This window comes from Carya illinoinensis, chromosome 1, assembly GCF_018687715.1.
Source record: "Carya illinoinensis cultivar Pawnee chromosome 1, C.illinoinensisPawnee_v1, whole genome shotgun sequence".
Taxonomy (NCBI): domain Eukaryota; kingdom Viridiplantae; phylum Streptophyta; class Magnoliopsida; order Fagales; family Juglandaceae; genus Carya; species Carya illinoinensis.
The window spans coordinates 34,790,463-34,804,316 of NC_056752.1; the positions used below are offsets into that span (position 1 = coordinate 34,790,463).

Below are 13,854 nucleotides of genomic sequence, written 5' to 3' on the forward strand. Positions count from 1 at the left end.
TACTGGCAGCATCCATAATTTTTTTTCTCCCAATATTATTTTCAAAACCTCTCTAACCCTTGATTCAAGAGAGCAAATAGTGGTAGGAGTAGCAAATGGGGAGAGGATAAGAGTGAAGGGAAGCTGGAAAATGTTGAAGTTGTTGTGCAAGGCATTTGTTCGATATTGATTTCTTTTTATTACCCTTGGAGGAATGTGACATAGTATTAGGTATGCAATGGCTTAGGACCTTGGGTCCTGTTGTGGAACTTCGCAATCCTCACAATTACTTTCACTTAAGGAGTAACCTAAGTCATGCTCAAGGGGTTAAATCCAAGCCTCTCTGAGTGGGTAGAGGGTGCTGGCCTTACTAAGCTCACAAAAATAGAGAGGAGGGGCATGCTACTACATATTTCAGAAGTGAGACATGGGGATAAGGAGGTTGTGGTGCCACTTGCTGTGCAGAAGTTGCTATAGAAATTCATGCAGGTGTTTAAGGAGCCTAGAGGGTTGCCACCCAAAAGGAGCCATGATCATTATATTGTTTTAAAAGAAGATACTGCCCCAATTTTAGTGAGACCTTATAGGTACCCTTTTTATCAAAAAGATGAAATAGAGAAAATAGTAAGAGAGATACCCTTTTTATAAGACTCAGTCAGTCCCCTCTCTTCCCCGGTATTATTGGTTAGAAAGCCAAATGGAAATTGACAAATATGTGTTGACTGTCAGGCATTAAGCAAGGAAATTGTCAATGAAGAGTTTTCGATTCCAGTGATTGACGAGTTGTTCAATGAGTTGTATGGGACCACAGTCTTCTCTAAAATGGACTTAAGATTAGGGTACCACCAGATAAGCGTTAGAGAAGAGGACATCCTTAAGACAGCTTTTAGGACTCATCAGGGGTCACTATGAGTTCTTAGTTATGCCCTTTGGGCTTACTAATGCACCAAATACGTTTCAAGGGCTCATGAACGAGGTGTTCCACCCTTATTTGTAGAGATTCGTTGTTGTTTTCTTCGATGACATTTTTATTTACAGTAAGACACTTGAAGATCACTTATTACATTTAAATGTTGTGTTAGAAACTTTGGCAGCACACACGTTGTTTGTGAAAAGGAGCAAATATAGATTCGGGTGCACAAAAAATTGAATATTTAGGCCATTTGGTGTTAGTCGAGAGAGTGAAAACTGACCCTGCTAAGATTCAGTCGATGGTGAATTGGCCCTTACCTAATTCCCTTAAATCCTTGAGGGCTTACGAGGTATTATAAAAAATTTATTAAGAATTGTGGGATGATAGTAGCTCCCCTAACTGCTTTACTAAAAAAGAACTCATTTAAGTGGACAACAGTTACTAATCCTCCAGTGTTCGCCTTACCCAACTTATCTAAACCTTTCGTTATTGAGTGTGATGCCTTGGGAGTGGGCATAGGAGTTGTGCTAATGCAAGAGGGCAAGCAACTGGCTTATCTTAGCCATGCTCTTAAGGGGAAGGCCTTGGATCTCTCTACCTATGAGAAGGAACTCCAACCCTAGTTTATGCAATGAAGAAGTGGAGACCCTACGTATTGGGGAGGCCTTTTACTGTAAGGACAGATCAACAAAGTCTGAAATTTTTATTGAAATATAAGGTTGGGACTCCATCCCAATAGAAATGGGTTAGCAAGCTTATGGGGTATGATTTCTTAATTAAGTATAAGAGGGGAAGGGAAAACAGAGCTGCTAATGCTCTCAAGGCAACACGAGAAGGAAGGGGAGGTATCAATGGCTGGGATCACAATGTTGGACACTATGTGGCTCCAAGACCTCAGGGCCTCATACAAAGCTGACTTGGAACTCTCTAAGCTATGTCAAAAACTGCAACAAGGGCAGCTTGAGGATCAAGAGTTTACTTTGGTGAATGGGTTATTATTAAAAAGGGGTAGAATTAATTTATCAAAAAATGCCCTTTTGAAGGCTCATGTACTGCACTACACACATGACAGTCTCTTTGGGGGCATTCGAGTTATCAAAAGACTATTCATAGAGTCAAAGCAGATTTCTATTGGCCTGGTATGAAAACAGACGTCAAACTATACATCAAAGAGTACCCCACATTCCAAAAATGCGAGTATGAAAATACCCACCCTGCTGGCCTACTTCAACCCTTACCCATCCCACAAAAAGCTGGTCAAATATATCAATGGACTTCATTGAGTCCCTGCCATCATCTAAGAGATACTCTGTGATCTTAGTGGTGGTAGACCGCCTTACAAAATACACCCATTTCCTCCTTCTCTTACCCATACACTACCAAAACAATAGCAACCCTTTTTGTCTCTCAGGTCTTCAAGCTCCATGGCATGCTCTCTACTATTGTCACTGATTGAGACGTGACTTCCATGAGTTCCTTATGGAAAGAACTCTTTAGACTACATGGCACTTAACTTTCCTATAGCTCAGCCTACCACCCCCAATTCGATGGCCAGACAGAGGTGGTAAACAAGGTCATCCAGTAGTATCTCAGGTGCTTTGTTAGCCACAGCCCAAAGGAGAGAGTAACATGGTTATCGTGGGGGGAATGGTGGTATGATACCAACCTCCACTCCTCCACCCAACTCACCCCGTTTAAGGCCTTATATGAGCTCCCTTCACCCACTCTCTTACAGTACGTAGCAAGAACTACCCAAAATCTTGAAGTGGATTCACAACTCAAATCTAGGGATAAAATGTTGACTATACTCAAGAAAAGCTTTTTGCCAGCACAGGAGTCAATGAAGAGACAATATGATAAGAAACATGTCGACAAGGAGTTCATAGAGGGGGACATGGTTTACCTTAAGTTGCAGAACTATAGGCAACACAGTGTTGTTCGTCGCCCCAATGCTAAGCTCTCACCTCGGTATTATGGACCCTTTGAGCTACTGCAACAAATCGGAAGCATTGCCTACAAGTTAAAGCTTCCACTTGGGTCCTTAGTCCACCCCATCTTTCCTGTATCCTGCCTCAAGAGATGCTTGAGCCCGGCCACTACAGCAACCCCACTGTTACCACCCGTAGACCCCCATGGTGCTCCTCATGTTGAACCATAATGGATCTTGCAAAGAAGAATGACCAAATCAAACAATCGGCCCTTGATCAAATTGTTAGTTACATGGAATGGGGAATTAGATCAAAACTCTACCTGGGTGCTAATTGAGCAATTGCGCCAACAATTCCTTGATCTTGTGGGCAAGGTCTTCTGAAGGGGAAGCGGATGCCACGAGCTAGGGTTTAGACCACCCTCAAGGCACAAAGTGGAAGAAGGATCAGTTGAGTTTACTTTAGTTCAATTGAGTTTGTTTGTCTTTTGTTGTTTAGGTGTTGCATTGTGGGTCGTGGGCCAGCTAATATCTTTATAGGCGTAGTAGTTGGTTTGTGTTGTTGTTAGTCCCTTAGGGTGGGTTTGGGTGTTGAGAAATGTTGAGAAAAATTGTGAATAATAGTAAAAAGTAGGTAAAAAGTAATAATAAAATAATAAATAGTAATAAAAAGTTTGTGAAAAGTAATGAATAATAGTAAAAGTAAGTAAAAAGTAATAATAAAATAATGAATAATAATACAAAGTGTTGATAGTACCTAAGCTCTCAGTACTCAAACGCAGCCTTAGTCAGTAACTAGGCATGGGCCCTTAGGATTAATAGGAAATATTGCCCTTCATAGTAGTAGGGCATTAGCCTCTTTTATTCTATTTTCTGAAATTCTTCCACCTTATATATTGACAGAATAGTCCAAAAGAGAATATTGAGGCATTTTCCGATTGGAAAACTCTTGTTGCAGGCCACTTGCGGAAGGAACAGCGCACCAAGCTAACGTTGACTAAATGAAACGGTGCGTTTAATCTGAAGTGGGAAGATGAAATTGCCTCGGTTTCCTTTTCAATTCCCAGTCTTCTTTTTCCCACTTTTTTCATTCTGCACTTCTCCTCTCAGCTCTCATCCCCGTCTCAAGCTAAAGATAAAAAATCCTCCCCATCAATTTGCCCTTAAACTCACTCTCGCTGAAGATTAGAGCTCGAAGACTTCACGATTTTTTCTTCATTTTGATCACTGTGGTTCGTGGGCTCAGTGGCGTAGATATGAGGAGTTTGAGAAACCCTAAATCAAGCTTAATAGGCCTCTCTCTCTCTCTCTCTCTCTCTCTCTCTCTCTCTCTCTCTCTCTCTCTCTCCTGCTTTTGTTTATTCGATCTATAACATATGATATATATTCTTGTTATGCTTATTCGATCTGTACATGTTGTTGGATTCTATTAGTTTTTTTTTTCTTTTTTCTTTTTTTGGATTTGAGGAATTTTTAGAAGCCCCTAATCTGTTTGAAGATTTTATTTAGGGTTTGTGTGAGAAAATTAACATGATTTTTTTATGGCTAATCTTTTAATCCTGAGACCTGTAATAGTTTTGGTTTTGATGTTCTGTTTTGAGACCCGTAATATTACACGAGGATGGTTTTTTTGATAAATAAATAAAATATTTTGATCAAAAAATGGCAAGGTCAGTACACAGAAATAGTCATAGAAATTGTATGTTTTTACTCCAATATTACCATGGAGTTGAAAGAATGGAGATCAAGGGGAGGAAGAAAAAAGGAACAACATTACATTTGTTGTATATGGTTTAAAACAAACCTAAACTAGAGAAAACATTACCAGGATCTCCCCTGCAATCTTCTTGTAAAATGCACCCTTCAAATTGCATAAAAAGATTATAAGAAATTGCCCACACAAGAGTCTCCCTCCCCCTTGGCCTGTCTACTGATGTTATCGAACTTTACTGAACACCCTTGATTGACAAACCTATTCTTGTGAAGATTGGATTGTCGTCTAGATGTTGTGTTTAAAGCCACTACACAACTTGAGCAGAATTTGTTGGTCTTAAATCTTTTTCCAGGAAGAGGAAACCTCTTGAGCTTTGTTATTTCCTTAAGATATAAGAAGCTGCACAGGCATACTGAGCAGGCCATAATAGTATAATGAAATCCAAAAGTTAATATTAGTGCAACTTGAACCTGGCCAAATGGAAAGGACCCTGCAAATCAGAAGGAAACTCGATAAGCTTGAGTACAGTTGGGGGCATGTTATAGTAGGGATTTATCTTGTCTAGAAAAAGGTAAAATTATACCATCTTCATCTTGGGTATTGGAAGGAGCACTGCTTCCATAACTCATCTAGATAACACGTGCAGGGAGTTTCTAGCAGTGAATCCAAGTTGTTCCTTACTTGGATCATTTTAAGCTATTTGAAATAGTGTTTTAAATTTGCGGTGCTTTTTTATTCTGTTTTAAATTTGGTGTATTTTTTATTCTAACTTGTTGTCTAGGAGATAGTCATTCATAATGTTAATTTAATGAAACTGAGATGGTTAAAGTTTCTCATTTTTTCAATTTTTTTTTATTCATTACTATCATAAGTAAAAGTAGCCTGATTGAACTGATTGTAATAGGCGTTGTCCAAGTAAATAGGGAGTATACAAAAGAAAAAACTTAATTACATTCTAGGAACCAGAAAAAGAAGTCAAAGTTCCTTTGTTTTGTGATATAGAAAATTTTTTCTATGTAGGTGCAGTTTTAAGTAGTGGCATTATTGTTTTAGATTCCGGTGGTGATTGGAACTTCTAATATATGTGGGTTTATAATCTTGTTCTTGTTAGCACTTCTATCCTAGTAGAACTGTAATAACTTAGGAATGCAACTAATTTAGCCTTTTAGCTTGGGTTGTCAACATGATCTTTTGAGGCGTCTATATAGTGATATTTCCCCTATTTTTTTATTTTTCTCTCCTAGTATTTGGAGTTCCAATTGACATCTATTAGTGTATCTAAGTACACTTTGCTAAATCATTAACAAATGAGCTTCACTTCAATTTGGGGCATAGAGAGTAACTTCTTTTTTGTTGATTTTTAAGGATTAAACTCAGCTCACCTTTTTAAGGATTAAACTCAGCTCACCTTATTGTAGATTAAACTTAGCTCACTTTATTGTAGATTAAACTCAGCTCACCTTTTTAAGGATTAAACCAGCTCATCTTTTTAAGGATTAAACTCTCTTCTCTTTAAAAAAAAAAACTTCTAAACCCCAACAGAAGACAATGAATGAAAAACACTTTTTTTTTAGCAACAGCATACTCCATCATTGATTGGGAACATGTTATCTGAGGAAGATAAGGTATCATTGACAGTTTCTTCATCTTCTCTTGTTAATCATACTTTGAGAAACAACCCAATATGCAATTGTGGGTCACCTGCTTCACTTAGAACATCGAACATGCCAAAAAATCCGGGCCGATCATTCTTTGGGTATTCAAGGTACAATACGAAAGTACAAAAAATAATCATTTAATACTTTTCCAGTACCAATTTCAGTTTGACTAAACATTTTGATATTGTTACATTCTCAATCATTTGTTTGTTTGTTTATACAGGGATTACGACATTTCAACTATTTCATATGGGCAGATAGCGGTCAGGAAGAGAGAATGAACTTATGAAAGTAGAAATTGAGATTTTAAGGAAGAAGGAAGGAAGAGCTCCAAAAAACACATGAAGAGTTGCAGAAAACACAGGAAGAGCTTCGAAAATTATTGCAAGTGTTTCGAAGAAGAGAGGAAGAGGTTTGAACAAGAGAGAAAGATGTTCAAAAAATGATGGAAGAGGTTCAACATTGAATGGAAGAGGTTCGCCTAAAAGATGGCGAAATTGTCAAGAGGGAGTTGGAAGTCCGGCGTCAACGCACACATATTCATATATATTAGGCAGTTTCTATATTACTTTATTTGTATTTGATATGATCGCATTGACTACCGCATGTATGGAAATTTAGTGTATAAATTTGGACACTTGTGACATCTGTGCTTTAGAGTATTTTGTGTAAATTTAGATATATGTTCAGTATTTTGGAACTTTTGGGACAACACTTTTAAAAAAGTGTTGCAATTTGTATATCTAAATCATTCAGTTGATGAATTATTATCAGGCCTATTATTAGCTTAAAATTATGCAAGTTAGCTATTTTGCATAAATAGGAAATGGTGCATTCTTATAAGTGTATATAGAGGCCTTTTTACTCATTTGGATAGACCCACTGGATCTGCCCAGCAGAAAATAACATCATTGAATGTGTTGTGTTGGTAGTTCAGGTTTGGCATTATTATTAGTTACTAGTTAGGATTTAAAGCCTGGACACATGCGGAAACCAATCTATATCTATTTGCATTGCATCAGACTATTTGTACGTAACAGAATCATTTCCCAAAGATGTATGGAGACATCTAAAGCATCTAATGAAATCATCTATCTGCAGCCAATCTAAAATGTGCCTGTAAAATTTGAATATCTGCAACGTATAAGTAGGACAGAAGCAAGCTGAATCTAAAAGCTTGCAGAAAATTTCTATCCTGTTAAATCAATATATCCACCCGAGCAAATAAATCTACCAGTTTTATCTTCCCTAATTTACTGGAAAAATTTAAATGCTTGGCCAAGAAAATCTACAGCCAACTTGCACCCAAATATCCCTAGCATGCAGAAAATAAACTCCTGAACTTTTAAGGATCTGTGAATGTATTCATCAATTACTAATCGCCCTTGAAGAAAATCAGCTCTTTTATAATCAAAAAGTAATTACAACAACTAAAGTCCACCCTTTGATAAATAATTACAACAGCTCCACCCATCAAATGCCTAATTACAACAACTAAAGTCCAGCCATCAATACATGATTACAACAATAATATGTCCACCCATCAAAAAATAATTACATAAAGTTGGATTTTGATCAGCCTATCTCCACTAATCTGGACAATACCATAGTGCATGATCGTGGTTTACACTGAGCTGGTCGACTCCCCATCATTCATCCCCTTAATCTTCCTAGGCTTTGTACAAAGTGCCATGAATCATGAACATTCTTGAACTGAAATCAAAGCAAACGAAATCAAGTATATATGCTCAATTAATATCATAAATTAAGATCTGTAAAGCAAAAAATAAAATGAACAGTATCATGTGCCCAATCCCAAGCTAGCTGAAAATCCATAAAGAATACTTCATTCACATTAATATATATATATATATATATATATTAATACTCGCCCAAACTAGCAAGTGTAGAAAGTTCCACAACTAAATTTATTTATCATCATGATTAAACATTCTAATATTAGTGCAAAATGCCATGAAGTTAGATTTATTTTTTCCCACAACCATGCAAATTTAGAAATAATATTAGTGCATAAGCATTCGAGATACAAATCCCATAAAGTGACCTATTGCCACGGTTGTGTCCCAAGCAAGCTATCTGACTGGGTTCCATCCAATCCAAGTTGCATCTGTGACACATATAATATAATAGTTAAAATTCAAACGAACATCCTTCCAGAAAATATGGAACATTCACACAGTATGAAACATTTACATAGTATGAAAAAAAATAAAGAAGACCATTTACACTTTCTTGAGTCTCATTCACCGCAAAACTGAACTCGGTGGCATCAAAGTCCAACACTTCAGTAGTGTTTTGAGGCGGCTAACAATACATAAGCAAAATATTAGATCAAAGTAACATTTAATACCATATCATTTTCCCTAGCATTAAAACTCCAAATGTAACCTGAAATGTGACGCTTTGTTGTGTCCCAACATATGTTTGGCCAAATAAATTCCTACACGTTCCAACAACTTCACCTTCTATTCCATGCCGCTACAAAGGAGAAAAATAAAATTATATCTTCTATTAAATCATCAGTAAAACACACATTCCTGAAGCATTTCAAATTGAAGAGAATGGTGCACTGAGTTAACCTGTTTACGTTTTCCTTTCTAAGTAACCTTCTTTATCCTGGGTTTCACTCCCTCAATCATTAATTTTTTCCTGAGAGATGGCGGTCTGCCTTTTCCTCTCACTACATGGGGACTCAGTACTTTCTTAGAATTGGTAGTTGTTATTGTATCGGCAGTTGTAACTACAACTTTTGATGGCGGCTTGTTGGTGCAGTAGTCTAAGTTCATTGCATCTAACTTAGCTAGCATATCCTCAGTGTGCTCATCACATGAAGATGCATTTGTGGCTACTTTGTTGCATTTCTTGATGATACGTGAATATCTGCTAACTTTAGGCCTCTCATCAATTATGTCATAACTACTTCGTATAAGAGTGTAAGTTCTTTTTATGTCTTTTTGCCATCGATCTAGTATGTACTTTTCTGGCACCGAACGAATTTTGTTAACTCTCATAATGCCTAATACATGTCTACACAATATCCCTCTCATCTCAAACAAGGCACATGAACACTTCACCTCACATTCAGCCTCATTAAAGTACACCATGTGGGTAACCTCCTTGATGAAATCATCAACATTCACTTCATCTTCTACATGGTATGTTGCAGTTATATCATCCTTCCGGTGTAGAGTTGATAGAGTTGTAAGCATCTTTATTACTTCTTTCTGAACTTCTCTAAATTTATTGCAAGTGTATATGTCTTGAAAAATCTTTTCAAGTGGAGAGGGAAAGACGACGAGAATTGTGACGTTGAATGAGTGGAAGTCCACCGCACTTTCATTCTCAATCTTCTTCCTTAATACATTATCGAACTGATTGATAAACTCTTTTAAATTTGTCTTAGTATGAACATACCCGTTGAAAAAAGCATTCATACTCTCGCTTTGTTGGGTTGTACTCATTCCAGCCTAGAAAACTTCTTTCATGAATACCGGTGCCCAATACGTACGCTCAGCATATAAACTCTTCAACCAAGCATTCTCCTGCAAGTTGTACTTCGTAATTAACACTTTCCAAGACCCCTCAAACTCCTCTATTGTGTGAGAGTCATACACACAATTTAGCAACTGACTTGTTAACCCAGTTTTGAATGCACCATGTGAACCTAACTTCTCAGGCAATTTTTTTCAAAATGTGCCATAAGCAAAATCTGTGTCGGCTATTTGGAAAGACAAGGCTTATTGCATTTTTCATAGCTCTATCTTGATCTGTGATAATAGCCTTGGGAGTTTCACCATCCATATAATTATACCAAGTCTGAAATAACCATGTAAACGTTTCTGTATTCTCACTAGAAATTAATCATGCACCCAACAGAATTGACCGGTCATGGTGGTTTACACCAACAAACGGTGCAAATGGCATCCCATATCTATTTGTCAAATATGTCATGTCAAAGGTCACGACATCACCAAAATATTTGTAGGCTACTCTACTTCGTGCATCCTCCCAAAATACATTCCTCAACCGTCCATCATTATCCATATTCATTAGTGAAAAGAATCCATCATTTTTGTATTGCATCTGAGCAAAATACTCACGGAGGGCTCCAGCACCACCTTTCTCAAGTAGAAGGTGGCGTGCCTTGTCAATATAATTACGACAATCTTTTTCATTGAATGACAAGTTCTCAAACCCACCCACTTCTTGCACAAGAGAGGCAAAACTCTTGTTCATTCTTATTCCAGCTTGATCATTTATATCTAACACTCTCTTAACGGACTCGCTCACTTCTCTATTGCAGCGAAAAAGTCTCGACTTTTGTAGACTTAAGCCATGATTATGAGAATTATTTACACTTAACACCTTGAATACTCCTTTTTCTAACGTCACATTTATTCTTGCCTTACAATTTGTCTTTGATGTCGGATGTGGCCTGGCAACATTTGACGTACGGTTTCGTGCCTTCTCACCCCGAGTACAACCCAATGTGACATATCTAAGGCTCTCATCCTCAAACCTATGCTCATTTGAGTCATTATTCCAAAATCGCATTATTGCCCATATATTTTATAATAAGAAAGTAACTCCTCTTCATATTTAAACACCATCCCCAACTTCGGCTCCTTAACGATATCGGCCCCCTCAGTTTGTGGCACATTATTTTGTACCCCAGACAGATCATCATGTTTGGATTTAACAGTATCATGAACAGATGGCGTAGACATACTTTTTCCAGTAGAGTCAGGTGTGGGATTTTGGGTTTCATCGACATGGCTTAAACTTGCAGAGTGTAAACCAATCAAAGGGTTAAGTGATGAGAGAAATGGGGGCAGCAGATTTCCCTGCAGTTTACACCCACAAAATGAATTAAATCAATTTCATACATGGTTAAAAATAAGTGCAAAATCTACTCAAACGAATTTATCACCTAACTAGTTTGTGTAGATGCGCTAGCTTCAGGACGCTCGAAAAATGGGGGTAACCACGCATTTGGCATTGGTGGATGGCAACCATGCATATAGTTTGAGAAATCTGGATAACATGTTATTGGTATCACCTAAAATGAAAAACAGTAAAGATTATGAAACAAAGATGTATTAATATAGCGTCACGTCATTTGATTGAGTTGATTTAATATTAGTACATAAAAATTATTAGATAAATGAATCTTCTCTTGGTTTAATATTCATTTCACCTAGGTTGGTAGATTGGTTGATGGATTTGCAGTTGGAGACGTTGATCCTAGTGGATAGAATGGTATTGCTATTATCTGTGGAACAAAACCAGTCATGATAAAGTCACAAAAATTGAATTTTAAATTTGATCAATGAGTACCTGGGATGGAGGATTTGTGGATGGATTTGTTGTTGGCTCTGCGGTAGAATGTGTTATAGGACATGCATGGTCCTTCTCTTTCTCTATCTAAAGAATATTTTAGAAAATTAAAAATCATCTTATATAAATTTATTCAAAGGCAATAAAGTAATTACAAATAATAATAAGGCTGGCGACTTGTTCTCTGATACCTCAAGCATGCACATCAATCATGTAGCAAAATAATAATATAATATTATATATTTCAATAAAAGTAAATTTTTATTTAAATTAATATTTTTCAAATACACAATATATTACACCAACATTCAGCAAAATATATTTGCAAATACACATTAAACCTGAAAAACTACATTTCCACCAAATGCCCATCAATCTTACATCATGGACTTGAAGCATTCCTATTACTATAGAATGGCTTGTGTATAATAGACTTTTCATGGTTTTGGATAGACATCGGGTGGTCCTTGCTTTGTGATAAAATATCGTAAATGAGTTATTACAAATGCCAATTAAAATTTTCCATTCAAACTCTTATAGGTTTATATAGACACATATATACAACTCATGCTACCAAACCATCTTAAACTTACTGCTCAAATGACCATTGTGACATGCCACCACCACATACGTAGTGCTACATGATTTACTATAAAATATATATATATTCAAAACAAAATGTGTCAAAAAAAATTAATATTGAGAGAAAGATTGAAATTTAGATTTCCTCTAAAAATTATGTTTATAAAAGCATTAATAAACCTAAGTGATGCCACGTCATATATATGATCAGCAGTAAGGTTCATATATATATGGCTTGGTAGTATTATTGTATATACATATAAATTATGAAAGTATTATCTAAATTGAAGTAATATAAGTTATAATTTCATTTAAGAAAATAAAAAATTAATCAAGCATCGATCTCATAAATAGATTCTAACTTAGTTAGCAACAACGAGCAGTCATTTATGACTAAATTGTTCCTATTGGATGGTGCTGAAACATGATTTGGATTTAAGACATAAGAGTTGCCCACATTGTTAGCCATTGCCTCCAAAGTCAGATACTATTCCATTCACACCCTCCTCACCTTTCTTTGATGGAGAATATATCTCTTCTCATTTAAACATTCATATATTATTCAAACCATTTTGTTCTCATTCTCTTAATAATAATATTAAACCAAATATATAGTTCACCAATCCATAAAGTAAAGCATTATGGGGGTCCATGAGGCTAGATCTTTTCTCAGGATAATTCTTTTGGCCGATGGGAATAATTCATGGTTAAGAATTCAGATTCGTTGTTGTGTATATGCGTCTACCAATGATAACGCAACAAATACAACCGACCATTGACATGCATGAACTTGGGAATATAATAAATAAATAAAAGTGAAGGTTTTTTTATTTATTATCTCGCCATAACATAAAGTCTAAAAAATATTTGGCCTTTTTCAAAAAATAAAAGTTTGTTTGGCCATGTCTATTTGTACTCCATATAACTCTGTGGAGAAAAGGCAAAGCCAAATCCTTTGTTGTGTCCCAATCGGGAACTAAATGCAGTTAAATAAAAGAGTTTATACCTTTTCAGGAAGTGGTTGCGCAGTGGAGGTGGTCATGCAGAGGAGGTGGTCGCGAGGAGTTGATCGCGCAGAGGAGCTGGTTATGCAGTGGAGGTGGTCGCGCAAAGGAAGTGCTCACGCGGAGGAGGTGGTGTGGATGAGATCGTCGCGTGGAGGAGCTGGGGCTGGTCGCTCGGAGTAGGTTGAAGACGATCTGGGAGGGAAAAATGGCTAAAACAAGCCTGCGGAAGAAGTTTTCGTGGGATCAACGTTTTGTTTTTGTTTTTTGTTTTTTTTTTATTTCTGTTGCCACATCATCAATGATGCACATTTTCATCTGCGGTCAGCTTGCATGTAGAAGAGTAAAATTAGCATTATTTTCAATAAAATCTACTTTTTGATTAATCATAATAGATTAATGTACATATTGATACACAATTATTCTTATAACTAGATTTTTTCTTTCCATATTTATCATCCAAGAAAAGGGCAGTGATAGGGTTACTACCTATCTACTACACATTTACTACTCATGTGTATTTCAAGTTTTTGTTATTTTTTTTTAATTTTTTTTAAGGATTTTTTTAACATCTTTAATCATTAAGAAAAAATTAAAAAAATTTACTACTATCTACTTTTTTAATCATTAAATAAAATAAAAAATTATAAAAAAATCAAATAAAAAGAGGATAGTAAATAAATAATAATGAAGTAGTAATGCTTAAAAAGGGTTCATAA

At 36.3% G+C, this 13,854-nt stretch overlaps 1 protein-coding gene across 1 annotated transcript; it reads right to left on the reverse strand.

Annotated features, from left to right (window-relative positions):
• Positions 1 to 8,256: 8,256 nt before the first annotated feature.
• Positions 8,257 to 9,421, reverse strand: LOC122292323 (protein FAR-RED ELONGATED HYPOCOTYL 3-like). The gene is made up of 4 exons (XM_043100644.1): positions 8,819 to 9,421; positions 8,601 to 8,690; positions 8,439 to 8,516; positions 8,257 to 8,319 (listed from the first exon to the last, which is right to left on the reverse strand). The coding sequence occupies exons 1-4, from the start codon at positions 9,419 to 9,421 to the stop codon at positions 8,257 to 8,259; spliced, it is 834 nt and encodes a 277-aa protein (XP_042956578.1).
• Positions 9,422 to 13,854: the final 4,433 nt, after the last annotated feature.

Coding starts and splice junctions, on each gene's coding strand:
- LOC122292323 (XM_043100644.1), bottom strand. CDS start 9,421: ATGCTTACAACTCTATCAACTCTACACCGGAAGGATGATATAACTGCA. Junction 8,691..8,818: donor TGAAACCCAGGATAAAGAAG/GTTACTTAGAAA, acceptor TCTCCTTTGTAG/CGGCATGGAATAGAAGGTGA. Junction 8,320..8,438: donor TGAATGAGACTCAAGAAAGT/GTAAATGGTCTT, acceptor TATGTGTCACAG/ATGCAACTTGGATTGGATGG.